Raw genomic sequence first — 21,114 nt, forward strand, 5'->3', positions numbered from 1 at the left:
CCTACGAGGAGTGGGATCGATACAGTCTCAATGTGCCACACTACTACCGAGAAAAGCAGTAGAAAAGTTACGAAAATGTGCAACTCAAGTACTCAACTCGTGCATGGAACTGGATATTATGATCTTTCGCATCCTCCCAATTTAGAATCTTATATCAAATTCTCAATTTAACGGTAAATTGTGTACTCTATATGTAAATATACTTCGTCTTTTTTATTTAATTTGTGGGTGCATAAATATGAAAATCAAGAAACATTTACACGTGATGATGTAATGTTATAAGAATGTACTACAAGCTCAATTTATTTTCAACAAAAACGAACTTGACGACAATAAGCACCGATTTTGATTTTCACTTAAAACAATAAGACGCGACGATACGAATTGGAATTTTAGACGGTTAGATGAAATGACGAAGCTATTACAACGAATATTATTGTAACTTTGACACTTTGCAAATCATATTTGCGAGCTTTCTATAATTCTACTTCTAGTTAATTATTGTTACGAAATATTACGATTTACGATTAAAACGCATGGATTTAGAACAGTGTGATGGTCTGTGTATGTATAACTGTCACTTTTATACCGACTAATTAATTACTAATTGAATACAGTATTTATAGTAATAATGCTATGCAAGAACGCGCTGCATGCATATAACTTTGAACTTGTGGGATTACTTTTCTCGAGGAACAACAGGACGATATTTAAACGCAAGTTATCTTCGCTACACGTTTTTAAATATTTTCTACGTTATTTAACCGGTAGAAAGTAAAGCAAAAGGAATTCATATAAAATATTATCGTACCCGAAATACTAAAGACTGGACAAATAGGCAGATACATACAACATACATGTATAGATCAAATTTTAAATTGCTTGCATCTTTGCTGTCTCACATTTTGTTCATAACAATGTTGGACACTGTTAAGAAGAATGCTGATTGATTGCAATCATGCTGATTAATTTAATACGCAACAATTTAATGTGAATGCTTTATGAATCTCAATAATTTTGAATAATTTTGAAATCGTAATTATGGCCAAATGAAAACTCGTGAAGGACTGGAAAATTCCTACATATTTCTGAATATTTTTTGTTTGAACGCTATAATGTATGCTACGTCAAATAAGGTTAGTTTGTTCAAATTATTTGCAACGTAAATTTCTACGGCTAGTACATATAAGTAGTACATATATATGTACGTGTAGTGCGTACGTATTCTACCAACCAAACGCGTACTCAAGTATTCAATTACATATGAAACATGTTAACATAGATATCTTTGGTTGGAGTGGTTGATCGAGGAAAGATCAAATTATAATTGATTCACAAAAAAAGTATCCGGAGATCACAGAAATGCGTAATGGCGATGGATTGATAAAACTTACTGCGATATAACGATATCGAACGGCAGAAAAAGATATACTCTCGTTCTTTTCTTTCGTTTTTACATTTATACACTCATTTGCTGTCTCTTTCAAAATAGGTGGTAGTGTCGGTAGCTGCTGCTGTCGAAGATGTAGAGTAGAGTATATATATTTAAATATACATAGTTGAGTGGAGACGGAGTTTGGATTTATTTGTGGTTTTCCGTCAAGCTTTAATCGTCTATCGCAACCACACGCAAGAACCCTCCTTGGCCAGCTACGTTTAACTGAGGTGGATTATTCCCCCCACCTTCGTTTTCACCATTGTTATTAAACATGTCAGCATCCCCCTGGTCAGAATCACTGTCGCTGATCTCCGCTTGAGGCTCAGGCCTTGGTGGTGAAGAACTGCGGAGGGGTGATGGAACCCTGTTGATTTGCTGGTAGAGTCCCCCACGACCACGGACAAAACTTTGGTTGGTACACAAAAAAAATAACATGGTAATCAATGAGTCGCTTGTACATGCACCAAAGTCGGTTAAGCATTGCATACCTTCGGAGGTTGGTTCGGCAAATTCGACAGAAATTGTCAGTTGGTCGAATATAATGGGTGCAATTGGGACACGAATTTTCATCGATTGGCAGTGGTTTACCACACAAAGAGGTATTGGGGCATCTCACTAAATTATAAATATGCAAAAATTAGTATGCGGACTTTTTAACTTGTCAAAAAATATGATTATTATGTAAAATACTACTAACCCAATCGTCGTGGTGCTAAAGCCCTTATGTCCTAAAATCAATTCATACAATTTCATAAATTTCATTAAAATCATTTGAATTGAATAAAATCAGTAAAATTACTCACAGTAGCACAATATGGGCAATACGAATCCACGACTTTTCTCGTAGTTTCGCCAGAAATGGTGACCTCCATTCCAGGTTGGCGAATATATTGGACTCTAAGCCAACGACTCCTTCCTCTTCGGGCCCTTCGTTGTGGGGCCATCCTCAATTGTCCACTGTACGTAAAGCTTCTGAGAACAGAATAAAGCAAAATTTAGATACAAGTTCTCACCACGCCCACAACACCACTCACACACAATATTTCTGGATTCTCTGATCACGCCAACAGAAGAACACAGCAGTAAAAGTACCACTAAGGATCAGGACTCCTGATTCAGGAGTCCAAACGTGTAGCAGAATTTAGAAATCCCTTAAACAACAATCTCTCGACTCAAGTGCTCCTCCCCTTTACGAATTGCATCAAGTTATTAATTATCCTACCATCACACCTTGTGACAATAATTTGGTGTTTTCTACAACCAGCTGAATCAGAACAGAAAGTTTTAGTGTGCTTTGTGTTTGTCGTGTTACTCGTGTGATATAGAATGTTTTGGTTCCCAACAAGTTTTTACAAAGGCACATTGCATGCTCATATACGAACCCCATCATATCATCACCAATTCACCATATTCATCCTCATTGCGTCATCGCCATCAAAAACTGACAATCTGGTAGGTTCACGCGTCACGTCCCCAGCGAATTGATGCCTCGAATGTGGTATTGAGACTGCGGAAATGATAACTTTTGATGTGTGCTTGGTCCCAAATCAAGGATACAGCTTTGCAGCTGACTTTAACCAACGTTCACTATTCGAACTTTTACGTATATAGCAGCCTGTTTGTTTGTATTGATCTTTCTTTTGCGTCTTCCCCACTCCGTTCGTTGGGGGACACGACTTTTGCAAAATTTGTGCCCTACTTATCTCACAACATAGTGGAATGGAAGTGGAAGCGCCAGTGTTGAATTTACAGAACTGGTAGACTTTACAAAAGAAATGGAAGAATGGAAATGGAAAGAAAATATAAATAAGTCATTGACGAAAAGTTACACATTAAATAATTGCTAGAGTTTAAAATGTCAAGATAATTTTAAAGTGTTGAATTAATGCTGGAAGCACTGGGAAAACCTCGCTCAGGGGTGAGATTATTTTCTTTCTTTCACGGATACAAGTTTGGGTACTTTGTAATTTGTAATATATTTCATGTTATTTTTTGGTGACAGAACAGAATAATAACGGACAAGAGCAGAGCATGGAATAGGAATTACCTTGAATGTGTCAATATTTGTGGGGTCACTTCCTTCGTATCAAGAGAGACTGGAAGGACTGCGTCACAGGAAGGATAAGGTCTAGCAGATTTCTCCCTACAGAGAAGTTACCAACATAGGAGGACAATTAAGAATATTTTTGGAAATTTGGAGCTTTCAGCTCCCCTTCGGTCACAACGGAGAATTTGTTAAAACCCTTCGAGCACGCATTCCCCCATCAGTTCCCTAAAATTATGCAGCTCAGTGCGATTGGCGACCTTCGGTAATACACTTCATAGAGCAACAAAGAACATTGTTTGTTTCTTAAATAATTTATGGCAAATCAATTGATTATTTATTAATGCATTGTTTTTGTTTAATTCTAGGTATGAGTACGTATCTGGAGTGTCGACCATCTTGTCAGCATGTCCTGGAATTTACTGTGGAAGGATAAAGTTACCAGACGGAAAGTGAGTGTTTGTTAATATTTCATTAAAAAATCATAATCATGTCTAAAGTTATTTTCTATAATTTATGTAGCTGGAGCTCATGTGGTAGCTGTCCTAGAGGTTTTCGAAGAGAATCAACTTTCGAATGTGCCCCTTGTGATCAAGAACTCTCATTATATGACTGGCTATATCTGGGATTTATGGCCTTGTTGCCAATTTTACTACACTTTTCGTCCATCGACTCAAAGTTATTAAGGTAAATTATTATAATTTATCGTCCTACAATATATAGTGCAAGAGTTAATTATAATCCTGTATGTAGGCACAGTAAGACAACGATTGGACTTGTCATTTGTGCAATTCTCGAAGTAGTTATTGCAGGATCTATAACGCTATTAATTTGGGATCCAATTGGTAGTTTTAAAATTCACGCATGTGGTGTTAACGACCTGTCGGATTGGTACCCCATATTCTACAATCCTCATCCAAACTATGAGGAAACGCTTCACTGTGCTCATGAAGCTGTATATCCTCTGTAAGTGTGCTAAATTGGCTTTTACCGACTTGAAATTATCTGACTAAGTCTTACATTATTTCCAGATACACAATTGTTCTAGTCTTCTTGGCAATGGCCGATGGATTCATGATACTTACCAGATTTATTGGTAATTTCATAAATATGCATCATGCAAATTAAATATATACAAATGCAAGATTAATATTGATGTAGTAAAATTTTATTTTGAAATTACAGCTTACTTTTTGGGAATAAAAGTTGCCAAATCTATATATTCCGGATTATATTTCTATCCTATTTTAGCACTAAGTCATTTAACGTTAGGTGGAATAATATGTACGTTACATGACGCTTATTTATTATTATCCGGAAACGAAAGCTAACTATCTTGCACTTGCACTTTTTTTGGCAGATTACGTATTCCCCTACATAACTATTGTAACATCTGTGGTGTCTTGTGCATACCATTTTGCCAAACGAACAAATCAGGTCAGGTTCTCATTTATGTGTTTTGAAGTAGTGTTTTCTAATTTGTTTATGGAAATAGGGCACTATCATCTTAATTTTGGAGAGCTTAAAAGACTGGCGTAATGTTGGGTAAGTACAAACATAATTCAGTATCAAAAGCTTAAGTATATATGGAAGAAATTATATATTATTTTGAAATTGTGTAGGATAATTTTGTGCCATTGGTTTCTGCATGCATACGGAATAATCTCCATCACTCAGTTGGAAAATTTGCACCGGGACCTATATCTCCTTGTCCTAGTTCCTGTTCCAGCCTTGTTGTACGTCTTCACGTCACACTTCACAGATCCGGACAAGATTGGAGAATAATGCTGAATTTCTATCAATGAAAATAAGACTGAACTGACCGAACAATTATTTAATTTAAAGCTGTTTAACAGATATGCTTTATTTATTCGCATTCGCAGTATTGTTCAAAACGTTTCAAAATAAATATTTATATCTCATTCTCATTTGCTGATTCCCACCCATCTACTGTACATTAGTTAGAAACCAATTGTTCACAAATTTAGGCACTATATTTATGTACATATTCATTGTGATGGATGATGCTAGTTTATAGACACAGGCACAAGTATAATAGGTTTCTTATTTATTTTAAATATATCGAATGATGATAAGTACAAGAATTATCACACGTCATTTCACTAACATTACCTAAGAAAATATATGGGTACTAGTACTACTAGTAGTATATAATTTTACAATGCAGTGATAGATAGGCGTAATGGAATACATTACAAAAGGTAACATCATATTATAATAATATTATTAACAACACAACAGATCATCACCGCCTATGTACTTTACCTTTTACTTATTCTTCTCTGAACTTGTACACTCTAAAGATAGACACAGTCACATTGCCAAATGCAATTAGAATTGCTATGTAAGACTTTTCCGTTAGTAAAGACATAAGTATTTAATTCAGGAAACGAATCGACATTTTTTGTTCAACCAAACTGCGGTCTGAAAAAATTAAAAGAACCAAATAATTTGATATACATGACATGGCTGGGGATAATTAAGTAAGGTTCAGTTGGGCTCTAATGTTAAAGGTGGTGAAAATAGACGCGTTCATAATTTTCAAATAAATTAAACGTAGTATTTAACTTACCCAAAACTTTGCAAAATTCCTCAAATCCGATCATGCCATCACCATCACTGTCTGCTTCCAAGATGGTTCTCTCAGCAATGCTCATTAATTGATCCTCACTGGAATTTATAAAATGGTAAAAGAGGGGAAAATGGTTAATTAATGCATCATGAGAATTTTTTATCAACCTTATATTTTCCCCAACCATCATTTGCAACACAGCCAGTAGTTCTTCTTTCGTGATGCGGTCATCATCGTCCAAATCGTACAACTTGAAGGCGAATTTTAATTTCCCTTCTCGAGAGTTGAGCGCATTTGCTCGGCTCTTCTTTAAAGGTCGGAAATGAGCCAAAACTCGCACGAATTGACGAAAATTAACACGATCTTCGTCACTGTGCCTGAAAAACGCCATCACAATCCTTTCCCCCAACGGATTTATAGCTAATTCCGGTATTCGTAAGAAGTCCTCTCTGCTTAACGCCCCCGTCGCAGTTTTATCCAATGCTGTGAATCTACTGTACAAACGTTCAATTTGGTTCGCCGTAACTGTGTAATTAAAGAATTAGGTTTTAAGCATTAAAATTTATTATAAACAAGTTGTATTAGTTATTATATGTACGGTATTCTTACATCCTGTTTCTTTTTGAATCTCGGCAAGTTCTTCATCTCGAAGTAGAAGGGATGGCCTGCTGCCCATTGCGAATAAATATTATCTGAAAATATAAAGAAATACTTTATAAATTGAGGAATTGTTTGAAAAAATTAAGGAGCTTGATGTCAAATTAATGGTACTCTGAAGATATTGGACACAGATATACGACTTTAAAATATTGGGTCATTAAAGTAATTCTCACTGGAGAAATGTGTTGTTTAATTAAGACCTGTGTATCTACGTACGTTATAATAATATGACGCTGTGTAATGCCCGGATTAATTTCTTGCACGTATACACTTATCTCCACTTTAACAATCCACGTAAGGAATACGAAATAGGAAGGAGGTACCCTAAAATAAAAGCGTGAGTGATCTTGAGACAAGATTCATTAACTCTCAGCACACAAGAAAAAGACCAATGTGTATTTTAGTCAGTTAATAAATTTCTTAGATAATTCCTGCTGCAACCAAATCACACGAGGATAAAGTTTGTACTATGTACTCTGCACTCGTCCACTATATGTGATGTCCTTTAGTCATTTCTGATTAATCACCAACCATATTCATTCATTTACTTGGTATAATGCTATAGCAGAGTAGCAGTAGTCCAACCACAACCCTTTCTATACAATTTTACGAGGCATTACTTCTTTTTAGTAACATCATATAACGAAACGCTATCCCGAAACGCTAACGAAAGCTAAGCCAGTATAAATCTCAACCATACAATAATTTTGGGGTTCTCTTTCGCCTCAATCATTATTATTTGGTTATCCCCTAAGGCCACAAGCACGTAATAATAATCGTAATAAATACATATCTGCACAAGGGAACTACTTGGTCATGTAGTTAATTTTTTGCAAATGACGATGATTGACTTGATGGAGAAGTAAAGATTTGCCATTGCATGAGCCATGATACTGCATAAGTGAGCCACCATTGTCACTATTAATCCTTGAACATTTTTAGTTCCATCTAACTTTACAACAACCTACGTATAACTAACCACCAAGATTCGGCGATAAAGGATAGCAACTCACTCACAGCGGTATGCAAATATTTAAAGGTCGTTAGATAATTGTTGAGATGGGACTTTGGTAGTAGAATCCAGTAGTCTCGAGGTAATCGTAATAGTGAAATGAAATCTAAAATGAGATCACATCTCAATCTATGGCGTAGATAATAATTTGATGTCAAATAGATGAAGTGTTCCATCTCTCTCTCACTCTCGTGGAGAGGACTGTTACCACCAGCAGGTGATAACAGTTGAACCCGTCAACTAGATGTCAAATGTAGGGATAAATTCTGTCACAAAATATAACAAAAATTTTGGGTTGCTACTTTGGTACCATTGCTATACATATTTAAAATATAGCTTATATGTACTTTATCACATTTTATGACCTGTCGCAAAGTTGCAACTGAATTTTGATACGGTACGGAATCCAAAAGAAATGCATTATCAGGATTTCAAGGTCTATTAGATAGAGCTGTGCATGATGAAATTCGGGACTAATATAAAATTATTCATCGTCATGAAATAAAATTACTTTCATACCTAAAATACTTCAGTTATGGAATTAAATATATTGTTAAGGTCCGGTCCGATGTATATGCAAATGCGTAACACTAAAACTCACACTTGAAATGAAAATTCAACCTGAATCCAATGATACAAAGCAAAACTGGAATGTGTGCAGCAAATGATACTTCAAACTTGACACTGCTGGTGATTTTAAATGTGGGGTCACTAATAATACATAGCATGCCACTTTAGAATTTTTATGTTTGAACCACCGAGAAATCAGCAGGCACCGTACACATGGAGAAAGCACAACGTAATGTTTTTTATTTGTAAAACCGACCATCCATCCGACGCTCCATTGCCCCAAAGCAAGCCGCGAGGAGTCTCAGATTTGTCGGCCAATATTTTTGTAGGCTATTATTGTACAACTTTTTTCGGGTTTTTTGAACATAAATAACTTTTGAACTATTTGCTCCATACATTGTCCAGTCATAAATTTAGTGTTGGCCCGGATTTACCAGGCATTACTCAAGTTATCATGTCGAAAATGGCGTCGAAACAGCAGTTGAAGGGGATGAAGAAAGTCATACAAAAGGTGGTACATGGAAACCTCGTCAAAATTTATATTCCCGCAGGCATGGCCTCAACAGGACCTCCGCTCGGACCACAGCTTGGACAAGTCAGTTAATTTAATTAACTTCAGCATGATCATTATTGATCATACACTACTATAGATATGCGCATTATTTTGCAATATGCAATGATATCAATTTGTTGTTGGTTTTAGAGAGGCATTAATATTGCTGCCTTTTGCAAGGACTTTAATGAGAGGACGAAGGATATGAAAGAAGGGATTCCTTTGCCTTGTCGAATCACAGTCAACTCTGATAGATCGTACGAGCTAGTAATTCACAATCCTCCAGTGACATTTTTTTTAAAACAAGCAGCCGGCGTTCAGAGAGGGGTAATGAAAATGGGTAAGTTAGTATCAGGGGTGGGCAAGATACTTTGGTCGTAAGATACAAGATAAGATACTTTCTAGGATAAGATATAAGATACAAGATAAAAGATACATCTTGTTCAAGTACACAAGATACAAGATACTTTCCTAAAGATTGAGTAGTCAAGATACAAGATACAAGATATGTATCTTAAGATACTTTTATACTAGATAAGATACTTTCTTTTTTTAGCTTGGTATTCATGCCCAGTTGGTCATGTTTAATAATTTAAATGAAAAAATCTAGTGAGTACAAAATTTAAAATCATTCTATAATCATCTTACAAATTTTGTAGCCAGTGCTTAATACTTCGAAAAATTTCGAAAAACTAGAACTCTACCTAACATACATATTTTTAAGAAGTTGGTATTATTTTTAAAATATTCCCTGCTTATCTAAACCCTATAAGATATATACACTAGTTCAGCGTAGGTACATATCATCTAATGTGCATGTATGTGTACAAATGTACGAGTACACATGAACATATATACATATACATATATATATGAATATATGTACATATGTATGTAGAAGTTTTTTTACAAATTGGCAAAACACAAACTAAAAATTCACCAAATTCTGGTTACGACAAATTCATGGTCAAATTGACTGCCAGTAGTACGAAATTGACTTTGACTTAAGAATTTGACGGAATTTTGAGAAAAAGTATCTTGTATCTTGACAAAACTATCTTAAGATACTTTTCTGCCAGGCATATCTAGATAAGATACTTACACAATATACTATGCGACTTTCTAAAAGATACAAGATACTTCTCTGATCAGGCGACCAAGATACAAGATAAAGATACTATCTTGTATCTTTTATCTTGTATCTTGACCAAGTATCTTGCCCACCCCTGGTTGGTATGATGATAAGAAATTATATCCACTTTATAATTACTGCAAAAGTAGTGTACAATGATTATATTTTATTAGGTCACGAAATATGCGGTAAATTGACCCTAAAGCACATTTATGAAATTGCCAAAATTAAACAACAAGATCCGACATTGAGGTTTTTGCCTTTGGAAAGGATTTGTAATAATGTAATTTCAACTGCCCACACTTGTGGAATACAGGTATGCAGGATTATACCCCTTCCGATTAGGATGAAAAACTAATTTGAAGTTATTTATAGTGATTTTATTTATTGTGAAGGTCGTTCGATCCCTCGATCCAAAGGAGTATGCAGAATTTCTTGAAGAAAGGAAGCTAGTCGTAATACAACAATTACAGGAGATTAAAGAAAAGCGTGAAGCAAAATTGCTTCGTTAATATGCTTGTCACTTTTGTTAAACGTTTGATTAGTATCCAATAATATTAATATATTATCAATGGTAGTCGTAAATTAATTTGTATGTATAGATTTTTCAATAATGGACATGCTATATGGGATTATCTGATGAGTCAATAAACATCAATAAGCTATGAATCGTCTACATTACAGAAATTACTCTACATCGTTACATGGCATTCCAAATGTGTTTATGAAATTCTGCAAAATATCTTGTGAAATGTCACTCCCTCCGCAGATCACCAATACCAGTGGACCAGAACTTGAGTCGTAACCATACTTATTCAAGACGCTCGGAAGTAGTTTCGAATAAACTGCAGCCATTGTCACGCCGCACGATGGTTCCACTAACATTTGATGGTCATCTAAAATGTACATGTAATGATGTCATTTTAAGAATTGATCGTTCATAAATACAATGAGAACTTGTATTACTTTGACAAATATTATACCTGCAAATCGAACGCATCCATGAACTGCATCTTTGTCTGGAAGGACTTCAGAGATTACATTGAAGTCTTTGTACTTTTCTAGCAACTGAGGCGTAACGGATCGAGCTCCTAGTGTTTTAGCAATGCTGGTTAATGTGATTTCCACTAATTTATTCGCCTTGACCGACAAATTAAAACATTCTGCTCCAACAGTTTCTAACGCTAGAACTGGAACATCTTTCCATCCTATAATTGACGAAAACATGGGACAGTAATAATTGACCTCATATAACCGAGTTGTACCAATCACAACTGGTGATTTCTCACTGCTTAGCGTTAGTAAGTGTACGTATGTACCTTCTCTTTCTAGTCCAGTCAAAACGCCCATTAGCAAGCCCCCGCCTGTCGAGTGTTTTGACACATCAGTAATTTATGTCGCATATTCAAGTACATATAAACATATTAATTTAGTTCTAACACTAACCACCGACAGACACTGCAACACATCCAGGCCGACGTCCTTTCAGATCTTCTTTGATTTCACTTATCATTGTTGAATTTCCTTCCCTGATTATCATGAAATATTTCATTTCAATACATTCTTTACTGACCAATGTGTAAGCTCAAGTAAGCTGTAATATTTTTGCTTATGAAATTACCAAATGCTGGGATGGTCAAACGGCGGAATAATTGCGAAATTGGGATCTTTCTTCAGCTCAGCCATAGCTTGGTCATTTGCTTCTTGCCAGTCAATTCCTCCGATCTTAGTACAAAACATTAAGGTGATATTTTCATACATCATAGAGTTATAATATACATGCACATAAATTAATACGCCACAGCAGGCTATCTCAAACTGATTAAATTTTATAGAATACCGTAACTTCTGCACCATAAGCTTGAATTTTTTTGAGCATTCTTGGAACCACATACGTGGGGACAAAAATTTGACAAGGGACTCCCAACTTGTTAGCAGCATACGCCAGAGCTAGACCCGCATTACCTCCAGACGAACCAATCAGTTTTGTACATCCTTCAGCGTATTTCTGAAAAAGAAGCAGGATTAATTACCACATTTAGTTGGAGACAATGATTAGATAACTGCAAATTTACAGCTACTTATTATGCACCTCTTTGCAAAGATGAGATAATCCTCTCAGCTTAAAAGAACCAGAGGGCTGCGTATTTTCGAGCTTTAGATACACGTCTCGGCCAGCGATATCGGACAACGGTTGGCTGTATATCAGTGGAGTCCGGACGCTAATTTTTTCTCCTGTCACCATTTTTGAGAATAATTGGACTATGAATTAGTATTACTTAAGTAAAATTTTATTTTTGTTTTCTAATAACTGAACTTTTGCTGGTTCGACTCGCTTGTGACTTCCTCTGAAGAAAATGATATCTCATTTATACGAAACGAAACGTTTAAATGAACCCAGACAAGGTCAAATTATTCATAGTTGAAGAAATAATAATATACCATCATTATTATTATGTCATAGTCAATGGTTAGCAGTATTATATAAATACGTCGTCCTCATTGATAATCTTATTGCTTCAGCATCCAGAAAGTTGACAAGGTCAACTTTACTTGTAAGATTGGCTTGTCCTATCTATTGAATTTAGTCCAGTGCAATCATGTAAGTAAATATATATACGTACTGTGAGTAACACTGCATACTAAGTAACACCCTAACTTCCTTGAACTGGACATTGACGTTGGACATGCATCTACTGAATCAAACCCCAAAAACGATATCATGATGATTACGTAAGATGACAGTATTAATCGAATATCGGCATGGTGCAATATCTGCCCGTTATTTTTTACAATTCATCAAGATAAATGTGAACATGATTGACAGAAATGGCAAGACACTTTTACACATGTACATATGACCAGTTGCTTTCTCAATTTCTCAAAATGCCCCAACGACTCTATATTGGATGTCATCTCACAATATAGATATGCAGTTGAGTTGAGACTGATCCTGAGGGAAAACTCACCTCGTTCGTCAAGTCCTCTTTACTCACCGAAGTGTTAGTGCAGCGTGCGGGGAAATTGAGAATTCGAGATTTCCTCCAGGTCTAAAAAATTATTGCACCCGGATTAACAATAGGACTTCTGTTGATAAAGTGATAAACGCAGAATGAGTAGACACACATGAATGCGATAATCACTGCTTGAGCAAATTTATTCTCCATTTTTTTTAGAAAATTATAGACTAATTCCAAAACAGAACCTGGTCAGAAATGCGATTCTACTGAATGCCAATCTCTTAATATTGTTTTACGTCGTCAAACAGCTTGCTATCGATTCGAGGCAGCATTTCTTCATGGTTTTAAAAATTCATATTCCGCTGCTGGAGCTCTGCATATAAATATACAGCTAAACCAGGCAATAATGTCATCAAGGATTTGATATTCTAGCAAACATAATTTCATGGTATGGAGTCATACATTTTGCTCAATCAATACTATTGATGGGCAATAATTGGAAACCGAATTGACCTCTCTCTCATTTTAAGCGCCGCAGTATAATGCCTGCAGTATGGATGGAATACACCTTTTCCATGTCTGCCTTGGCTCTGTTTGCATGAAATTTTGATCCGGTCATGGAAAACAACGGTGACATTTGGCAGGCAAGCTCAAATATCAATGTTGGCGACTTTGATTGGTTGTTGCTGAAATATTTTATATTGCCAGTTAAAATACCATTGCAGAAAAGTCTACCTCATTTATTATACTTCTTCACGCAACAATTTGAAAGTTGGAAAGTTGGAATGTAAACTGTATACCTTTCAGAACATACATATTTACATTGATATTTAGTTAATGGATTTCAAATAGCACTCGTAAATATGCTTCAGCCTTATTTTCTCCTGGAGTTCTTAAATCTGCATAACAATCAACATTAAAATCACTAGAGTACCTGGATTACATATAATCACAACCGTTTATAATTTTCGTATGAACGTTTTTCGTTTTACTTGTTGATTGAATTAAGGATGAGTGGAGAATGAGATGCAGGACCACCAAGGAATTGCATAAAATTGGTATGATTCTATCACTCACTCTAATCCAACTCACTTGCAAATGTAATTATCCCAGTAGTGGCGATCTGGAATGGACTTAAAAAATTCGAAGCTAAACTTGTTTACAGCTCAACAGAGGTAAATTAGCTTATTATTGACTGGACAGGCTGCATGATAATGAAAACAACAATCCACATGTAGGACAGAAGCTGCAAAATATTAGCAGGAGTTCTATAATTTTTACCAATCTGTACATATCATATAGAGAAAACATATTTAGTTTATCCTGTAACAGAGTGGATCGTGATTAATACGATTTATATGTAAATACATGTACATATTTCGTGTATGCATTTTTATGGAGCGTAGCAGGCAGTAGTACCAGTAAAAATATCTCGTGTTGCCTCAATAATTCGTGCAGGTGAGTCTTTCGTGTTGTCTGAATAAAAATTCGATACAAGTCTTCATTCCAAACCCACCCAACAATGATCTCATTGAGCATTAATTAATTTCTTAAAAATAGTTTGAATTCAGTTACCACACCCGTTACGCCAGAACCAATAAATATGGCTCGAGGAAATGACTTTTCCATCCGGAATTCTCAATTTATTACCGATTCGGCTTAAATCATTTTTACTTTATAACCCTACCAAACGAACCCCCGAGTACAGAAAAAAACTGACAGAAAGCTGAAGCTGTCAGCAAGCTCATCTAGTCAATTTAATTATTGAAAGCAAATATCCGCTTGTTTATCCATTTGGTTTTTCAATTATTACAAAAAGCTACTTATCGCAATCGTTTTGTCTGTCTGTCCGTTCATCAGTAAAATAAGTCTCGGAAGACTAATCTGTTTTCAATTCTGTTTCGCATTTCGAATGATTCGACAACTCATTCTTAAGTTAAGCAGAGTGACCAGGTCAAATGGGCGTCAGGGGCAGGCGTATAATTTTCGAGTGTTTTTTAACCGATGGCATCTGATTTATTAATAAGTACCCCCACTTGACCTTGCATGGTGATACTCCAAAAACCCACAAAACAGTCACAGCGTCGAAATTTTCGTGTATATGCATCCCGACAAAAACACTCACAAAATATGCTTCACCTGTCAATGTTGTAGGATATTCATTGCAAAATTGTCACCATTTCGCTTCTGTTACTTAATTATATCTGCTTAGGACTGCATTTAACGATCGGTATATAATCCTTCATCCATTATTTTACGAAAGGGTGCTTCTACCACCAACTTAATTACGTTGGAAGAGTGAACTGGGATGAATTAATTGAACTGCAGGAGGCAATTTCTACACACAATCAAGGGTCCAGCTATGGATGCATGTTGCACCTCATCTCTGAGGGACCCTGAATTAAAAGATGAGTTATACGGCCACCTACATCAACTACATTGTTTGTACGTGTTGACTACAATTATTAGAGCATCAAAGACCCCACAGTGAGGAGGCATTTATAATCCCTTCGTCGTTTCATTTGTTTCCACTTAATTTTTAAACTTCAGCCGATATGTGGTTATGTGTGTGTACGCATGGATGTAAAAATGCTCTAGAGATATGTACAGAGCAGAGTAAACATACTTCAGATTCGTAAAAATTCAGTGAGTAACAGGATTCCAACTTGAAATCCTGTTACAAGTATTTCCCACTTTTTAAGGGACCAACAATTATTGATTATCTATTACTGTTGACAATATGTTATGATTATCTTGGACGAGGTGTACCATAAATGGAAAAGGTACGAAAATGTCAAAGTGCGCTAATTTTCTAAGCACTTTCTTTCTTTTACGTATTAGATGTCTAAAAATGATGAGGATCATACGCCCATGGTGAACTCATTGTTACATTTTCTTTTTATTATGCAATACCTGGGGCAAAATTTATACCAAGTCGTTCGAAGCCAAAAAATGCAACTCGTCGTTTGACTGACTGCTGCACGAAATGAATTAATACAAAATTATGTACTTTTATATTCAACCAGTCTCGTGGTGTTGAAAGTGCGTGAAAATGCAGCTCATGCCCATCCACGATCCATTCAGATAATCTCGTGGCGAGGGCTCGTTCGTGTGGTAGTATGACTACTGAAAGTCATGAAAACCTAAAAATTGCAGTTCGCAGGTTTTAATTTCACTAAAGAGAAAAGACTGTCCTTTTGTTTCCAGGCCATATGGGACTAAAACTCAAAATGTCCAAAATGTAGATCTTTGCAATGGTAGCAGAGTAAGTAGGCAAGTCTAAATTGCGAGCAGACTGACTCAACTACTTATTGATTTATAATGAAAAAAAATCAACCCGTGCTTTCTGGTTTGAACTTTGCAAGAATGCCTATAATTTGCGACATGATAAACTCTGTGCGGCGACCGTTTGTCATTTTCAGTCCCAATTAATTTAATAAGAGCAGCTTTATATGTAGTACTGACCATTCGTAGGATGAATATACGGATGGTTTATGTATAATAATTTTTACTTTTCTGCAAAATGGTGTACTTATTATGACCCTTATCACTTGCAGATATGGTACGTAAAACTGTGAAAGGATGGGTTAATTAGTGAAATTGGTCTGATTAAGTAATTAACAGATGATTGGCAATTAAAAGTGTGAAGTAGCACGTTGAAAAATTTTCATGAAAAGTGCATGCATGTACTGGTACATATGTATGTATGCATATACTGCTATTTCTTTAATTGCAGCAAGATGCAAATAGCGAATTTAGATTTTATGTGAAAAACGGTTCATCGTCCGATACACTATGTGCTTTATCATTCCCTATTTACCAGAATTGCTCATGCATTGCAAAGAAAACATTAAGTACACACCAGAAATTCCGCGAGTTATTCAATCAGAGTCAAGATCTGTTACTCTCTTCTTCTTCCACACAGTTCTTTTTCAAATCCTTAGGATAATTTTAGATTGCTTCAGTTTAATTGGACCACTTGCAAATAAGTTTCCTTGTTACAAATAAAAAGAACAAATCCTTCGAGAAGGAACTGCATAAGTTCCTTTCCAAATGATTTGTCATTGCAAATCTGATCCGCCCATTTTGAAGTACTTATTTTATTTCGTGGTACACTTGATTTTTAACCTGGCTTATGGAACCGTCATGTCCGTCTGTCATGTCTCCCTACCCGATGTAAATAGTATAATTTATAACATTGGTATAACATCATGCACATCTTTAGGAATTATGTAAGTTCGAAAATGGCCACCGTGGAGGTGATGCAGGTCGGGTGGCTAATACTCACATTTTCGTACCAGAGAGAAAGTGTAGTCTCATAGTGACCAAATCGCTATTGCGAGACCCAAAAGGACCGACTGGGAAAAACCGGTGGATACTTACACCCATATTTGGGGTAATGTAATTAACAATAAAAAGTATCAATTTTATTTCTTATTTGTATTGGTCAGGGGTCCTAAAAATACTACATGAGATTAGGAAGAGTTGAAGTGACGGCTCGGGCATAGGCTGAATTGCATTTCTTCGACATTTGGATTTGAGCAATTTTCACAAAAGTTGTGATGGTGCTATTATTGTAGTACAATTACAAATAAATTGGTCCACAAGGTCTGCATACTTTTGTTTCTCACACCTGAAACTCTTTCCGTGACCATTGAAGATTCTGAAGAAGATTCAATTGAATTAAACGCTTGCAATGCAACCAAGCCACACAAAAAGATGATGCGCACTAATCCGAGAGTGTGAGGCTTAAGCTTAAACCTTTTTCGGATTATCACTTCATTCATTCTTCTTCTTCGTCTTCTTTTGCATTTTTCTTAGACACTGATAGTTTTGATAGTGTGTTGTCGGAGTGTTAAAGTAAATAAAGTGTACGAAAAGGTAAATACTTTGTGTCTGATTGGATAACAGATTATGAATCAAACATGGTCACGATTTACTGGCTGCAGTTCTGACGCCTAGTGGACTTGAGCTGGGTGCATATTGCTTACAAGTCAATACTGAAATATTTATAATCATTCACACAAAAAGATTCTGCTCGACGGTTCATATGCATAGCTCAGTTTTTTGTATTATTTTTCAAATGTATAATAAATCCAGGGTCGTCCGCTGACTCAAACTTTTCATATTGGATGGATGAATGCATGAAATTTCTAGGATTCTCTATTATTTATTCTATCAACAGAGAGCAAGATTGTGGTGACGTATGACCACGACTACGAAATATATTTGATTCCGAAAAGTTGTGACAGGAGCATAACAGGATGTTCTTGAGATAAATCGGAGGCAATTTGTCCATCAAAATCTCATCACAAAGCATTACACCTTGCCTTTTAATTGTGACGGATGACAAACTGATGAGCCGAGCTGAATGCATTTGCCTCTTTTTTTATTTCCTTTTCTTGTGGGGAAGGGAGGATAGGCTAGCTTAGCAAACAAATGGATAATAAAACGATGAAAAACTCTTTTCAGCTTGATTAAAGATTTAGAATAGTTTTTGTAAGAAAGAAACGAATAATCATCTACAGATTCATGCTCTGGACACGTACCTTCAATCAAATTATTGTGTTTCTTTAACTCCACAGAGTCACACACACAGAATAAAAATACTGATGCATAAATAAGTACATTCATCCTCCGTAAACAGGTACAATTTTTAAATTCGTGCTTCCATCACTTCCAAGGAAGCTACGATCGAAAAGGAGTGAATAAAAGTGTACTGGAATGTGCAACCTGAATTAATTAATAATAAAAGAAAAATAATTTCGTAATAAAGTCAAACCATACGCAAACGACTGTGTACAGACTATGCAGAAGGACGTAATGTACAAGTCACTGTCTACGTGTTTGCTCCGCAGGTGTCAATTGATATGCATTAATGAACTAATAATTGGTTCAACAAGCCGAAATATTTCAAGACCATCGAATTTTTTGGATGATAAACTTTTTGAAGTTTTAATTGGATAACGTTATAACATGGAAATCGGTGTTTTCTCAACACGGAATTTTGAATATTTAGCCACTGACAAAATTCATATGTAAAAATATTATAATTATTGGACAACTTCATGGGAGCAAAGCAATTGTAGCGTGGCATTCAATAGCATGCGCTTGTAACAAAATTTTAATTTGCTGCATAATAATCCGACAAAATTGAGAACATAATAATATTTGAGACATTTAGCAAATAATTCGAAACCAAAGAATTGGGCAGAATTGAATTGGCCATCACATTTCTACCCGTCATCATGAAGAACAATTTGCATAATTATCCACCATTACAACCTCTTTCTGTTAAACTTATGCAAATATTAGGTCCTCCCACTCGAACCGTAATTTGGTAGAATTTCATTCATAAAATAATGGGTTGGTCCACGGAAATCGTCCACACAAACCAAACAATTTGCGCTCCTGTTCTAGCTTCTGTTGTTGCTAATAAACTGCTAAATTGCTCCTAATGTTTTTTATCTCTTGAGGGCAAAGTAGGGTACACACAAGAAGAAGAAGATCTGCCACTGCTCCGGCTGCTGCTGCTGCTTTATTGCGATGAATAATCTTTGACTTTCAGCACGCCGGCCGAGCCAGGATCAGTTTGATTGGTCCTTTATAATGCGAGGCTGCAATTCTTTTAACACGTGCATTTTTCGGATAAAGTGATTTCTTTCTTTCTTCATTGTTGTAATGGGATGAGTTGGAGGATGTCAGTCAAAACTGGTAATTTGTGATCTCCGTGAGTGCGTGCAGACTGGACTTGTTACCTGAATCTTGGAGTTTTTATCTCATTTCAGTCGTGTAATTATAATGTATGCAATAATCTCCAAATTCATTTGGTTGGCTGAATCGGCTCCCTTTTCTCCTTTTTCAGGCAATAATAATGATAGTGGAGGAGTGGCCACATTTTTTTAAATTCTTGTCTGATATGGGCCGTGCCAGGCGAAAAAATAATTGAGTACGGCCACCAAAAACAGATCAGAGTCCCAAAAACTGTTGACTTTTCTTTCCGGTCGTCAGATTTATTTAATTATTGGTCTTTATTCACTACTTTCCTTCTGATTCTCTTATTTCATTATTATTTTCAAAAATGTTACATATGATTTACAATTATAGTTGTTATTGTCATAAAAGGCAAACATGGGTTTTTCTTGGAATGATACAAAATGGAAAAGTACCCCACTAATTTCTCCATTTTGTTGCATGTGTCGATATCAAAGATTTCATCAACGAAATTGGAAAATAACATTACTCGTGTATTTTTCCTGAAAATAATCGGACCGTAATATATATTAGAGTAAATTGACCAATTGACAATTTGAACTAACTAAATACGTTGTTCATTCAGCGGTTAGTAAATTGGTAAAATTAAGTTAAGAATAGCATTTAACATGGTCAGGCTCAGTGAGCCTGATTTTGGTAATTTTCTGGGGTAAAAAGTTGGACTGATGGCACGCGATTCGTCGATCCTCGTCTCAAAAATAAGACAAAACATCGGAATGAAATCACCTTCTTGAGACAAGAAACCCTTAAAGAGTTCCATTAAGGAAATTCTATACGCCCAGCTCAAGCGTTGTATTTATTATGTCTCATTTCGAGTCGATCCAAAGTTTTTCAAAGGTCTGCACTGTTCGAGATGTTTATGATTGAAGCATTTCCGGACCAGCAGATACATAGCACAACAATTGGAGAATGACAAGAATACATTGAACATAGCACACATTATATGTACGATGATGCATTCGTACACGCTCGCAGGCCCGGTGCCTCAATTTCCTAATTTAATATTTTGCGTCCTTTGTTTGAAGCTGAGTGAGTTGCGTGTCTAAATATTGAAATATGAGTTGAATTTTGGATATGGAAAATTGGAAAACGAGGTTCAAATGTGAGCCCCGTAAAAGTAAGTCAACTTACTTCATGCCCATAATAACTCTGTGGGCCCTCACCAAATGATCTCCAGAAGAGTGTATGGTACATGGCACATAGTTCTCCATCCATATGTCGTCTCTTCTCTCGATAACCCTTTATTATAGCAACCACCCTCCTCACCTTGATAATATTGCACGACATGACGATAGCATGAAATTCTGAAATGAGATCAGCTTCTCGATGCACAATTCGACTCTTCTGAACTGACTGGACTAGTGCATATATGAGCACT

At 35.9% G+C, this 21,114-nt stretch overlaps 5 protein-coding genes across 9 annotated transcripts; 2 read left to right on the forward strand and 3 right to left on the reverse strand.

The window, feature by feature from the left end:
* Positions 1-271: 271 nt before the first annotated feature.
* On the reverse strand, positions 272-2,904 carry LOC110844982. Of its 2 annotated transcripts, none has more exons than XM_022091339.2 (5): positions 2,475-2,904; positions 2,242-2,410; positions 2,136-2,166; positions 1,927-2,053; positions 272-1,844 (listed from the first exon to the last, which is right to left on the reverse strand). In XM_022091339.2, exons 2-5 carry the CDS (start codon positions 2,380-2,382, stop codon positions 1,607-1,609), a joined length of 537 nt encoding a protein of 178 aa, XP_021947031.1. In that variant the 5' UTR covers positions 2,383-2,410; positions 2,475-2,904; the 3' UTR covers positions 272-1,606. The 2 variants fall into 2 exon arrangements, with proteins under 2 accessions (XP_021947031.1, XP_021947030.1); XM_022091338.2 differs by having other exon boundaries at positions 2,242-2,407; positions 2,473-2,904.
* A 242-nt stretch (positions 2,905-3,146) lies between these two features.
* On the forward strand, positions 3,147-5,404 carry LOC110844978 (JNK1/MAPK8-associated membrane protein). 2 transcript variants are annotated; one of them, XM_022091331.2, is made up of 10 exons: positions 3,147-3,356; positions 3,441-3,747; positions 3,851-3,934; positions 4,005-4,169; positions 4,236-4,448; positions 4,514-4,578; positions 4,668-4,766; positions 4,843-4,919; positions 4,978-5,027; positions 5,105-5,404. In XM_022091331.2, exons 2-10 carry the CDS (start codon positions 3,719-3,721, stop codon positions 5,265-5,267), a joined length of 945 nt encoding a protein of 314 aa, XP_021947023.1. In that variant the 5' UTR covers positions 3,147-3,356; positions 3,441-3,718; the 3' UTR covers positions 5,268-5,404. The 2 variants fall into 2 exon arrangements, with proteins under 2 accessions (XP_021947023.1, XP_021947024.1); XM_022091332.2 differs by having other exon boundaries at positions 3,446-3,747.
* Positions 5,405-5,533: 129 nt separating this feature from the next.
* On the reverse strand, positions 5,534-8,519 carry LOC110844981 (calcineurin B homologous protein 1). Of its 3 annotated transcripts, XM_035848478.1 has the most exons (6): positions 8,267-8,518; positions 6,952-7,059; positions 6,685-6,767; positions 6,243-6,600; positions 6,076-6,173; positions 5,534-5,927 (listed from the first exon to the last, which is right to left on the reverse strand). In XM_035848478.1, the coding sequence occupies exons 3-6, from the start codon at positions 6,749-6,751 to the stop codon at positions 5,881-5,883; spliced, it is 570 nt and encodes a 189-aa protein (XP_035704371.1). In that variant the 5' UTR covers positions 6,752-6,767; positions 6,952-7,059; positions 8,267-8,518; the 3' UTR covers positions 5,534-5,880. The 3 variants fall into 3 exon arrangements, with proteins under 3 accessions (XP_035704371.1, XP_021947029.1, XP_021947028.1); XM_022091337.2 differs by lacking the exon at positions 6,952-7,059 and having other exon boundaries at positions 8,349-8,519; XM_022091336.2 differs by lacking the exon at positions 6,952-7,059.
* A 104-nt stretch (positions 8,520-8,623) lies between these two features.
* Positions 8,624-10,671, forward strand: LOC110844980 (39S ribosomal protein L11, mitochondrial-like). The gene is made up of 4 exons (XM_022091333.2): positions 8,624-8,912; positions 9,021-9,210; positions 10,176-10,318; positions 10,398-10,671. The coding sequence occupies exons 1-4, from the start codon at positions 8,772-8,774 to the stop codon at positions 10,512-10,514; spliced, it is 591 nt and encodes a 196-aa protein (XP_021947025.1). The 5' UTR covers positions 8,624-8,771; the 3' UTR covers positions 10,515-10,671.
* Positions 10,149-12,484, reverse strand: LOC110844977 (L-serine dehydratase/L-threonine deaminase). The gene is made up of 7 exons (XM_022091330.2): positions 12,095-12,484; positions 11,843-12,010; positions 11,624-11,727; positions 11,449-11,531; positions 11,322-11,366; positions 10,986-11,210; positions 10,149-10,898 (listed from the first exon to the last, which is right to left on the reverse strand). The coding sequence occupies exons 1-7, from the start codon at positions 12,245-12,247 to the stop codon at positions 10,690-10,692; spliced, it is 987 nt and encodes a 328-aa protein (XP_021947022.1). The 5' UTR covers positions 12,248-12,484; the 3' UTR covers positions 10,149-10,689.
* Between the last annotated feature and the right edge of the window lie 8,630 nt (positions 12,485-21,114).

This window comes from Folsomia candida, unplaced genomic scaffold, assembly GCF_002217175.1.
Source record: "Folsomia candida strain VU population unplaced genomic scaffold, ASM221717v1 Fcan01_Sc002, whole genome shotgun sequence".
Taxonomy (NCBI): Eukaryota; Metazoa; Arthropoda; class Collembola; order Entomobryomorpha; family Isotomidae; genus Folsomia; species Folsomia candida.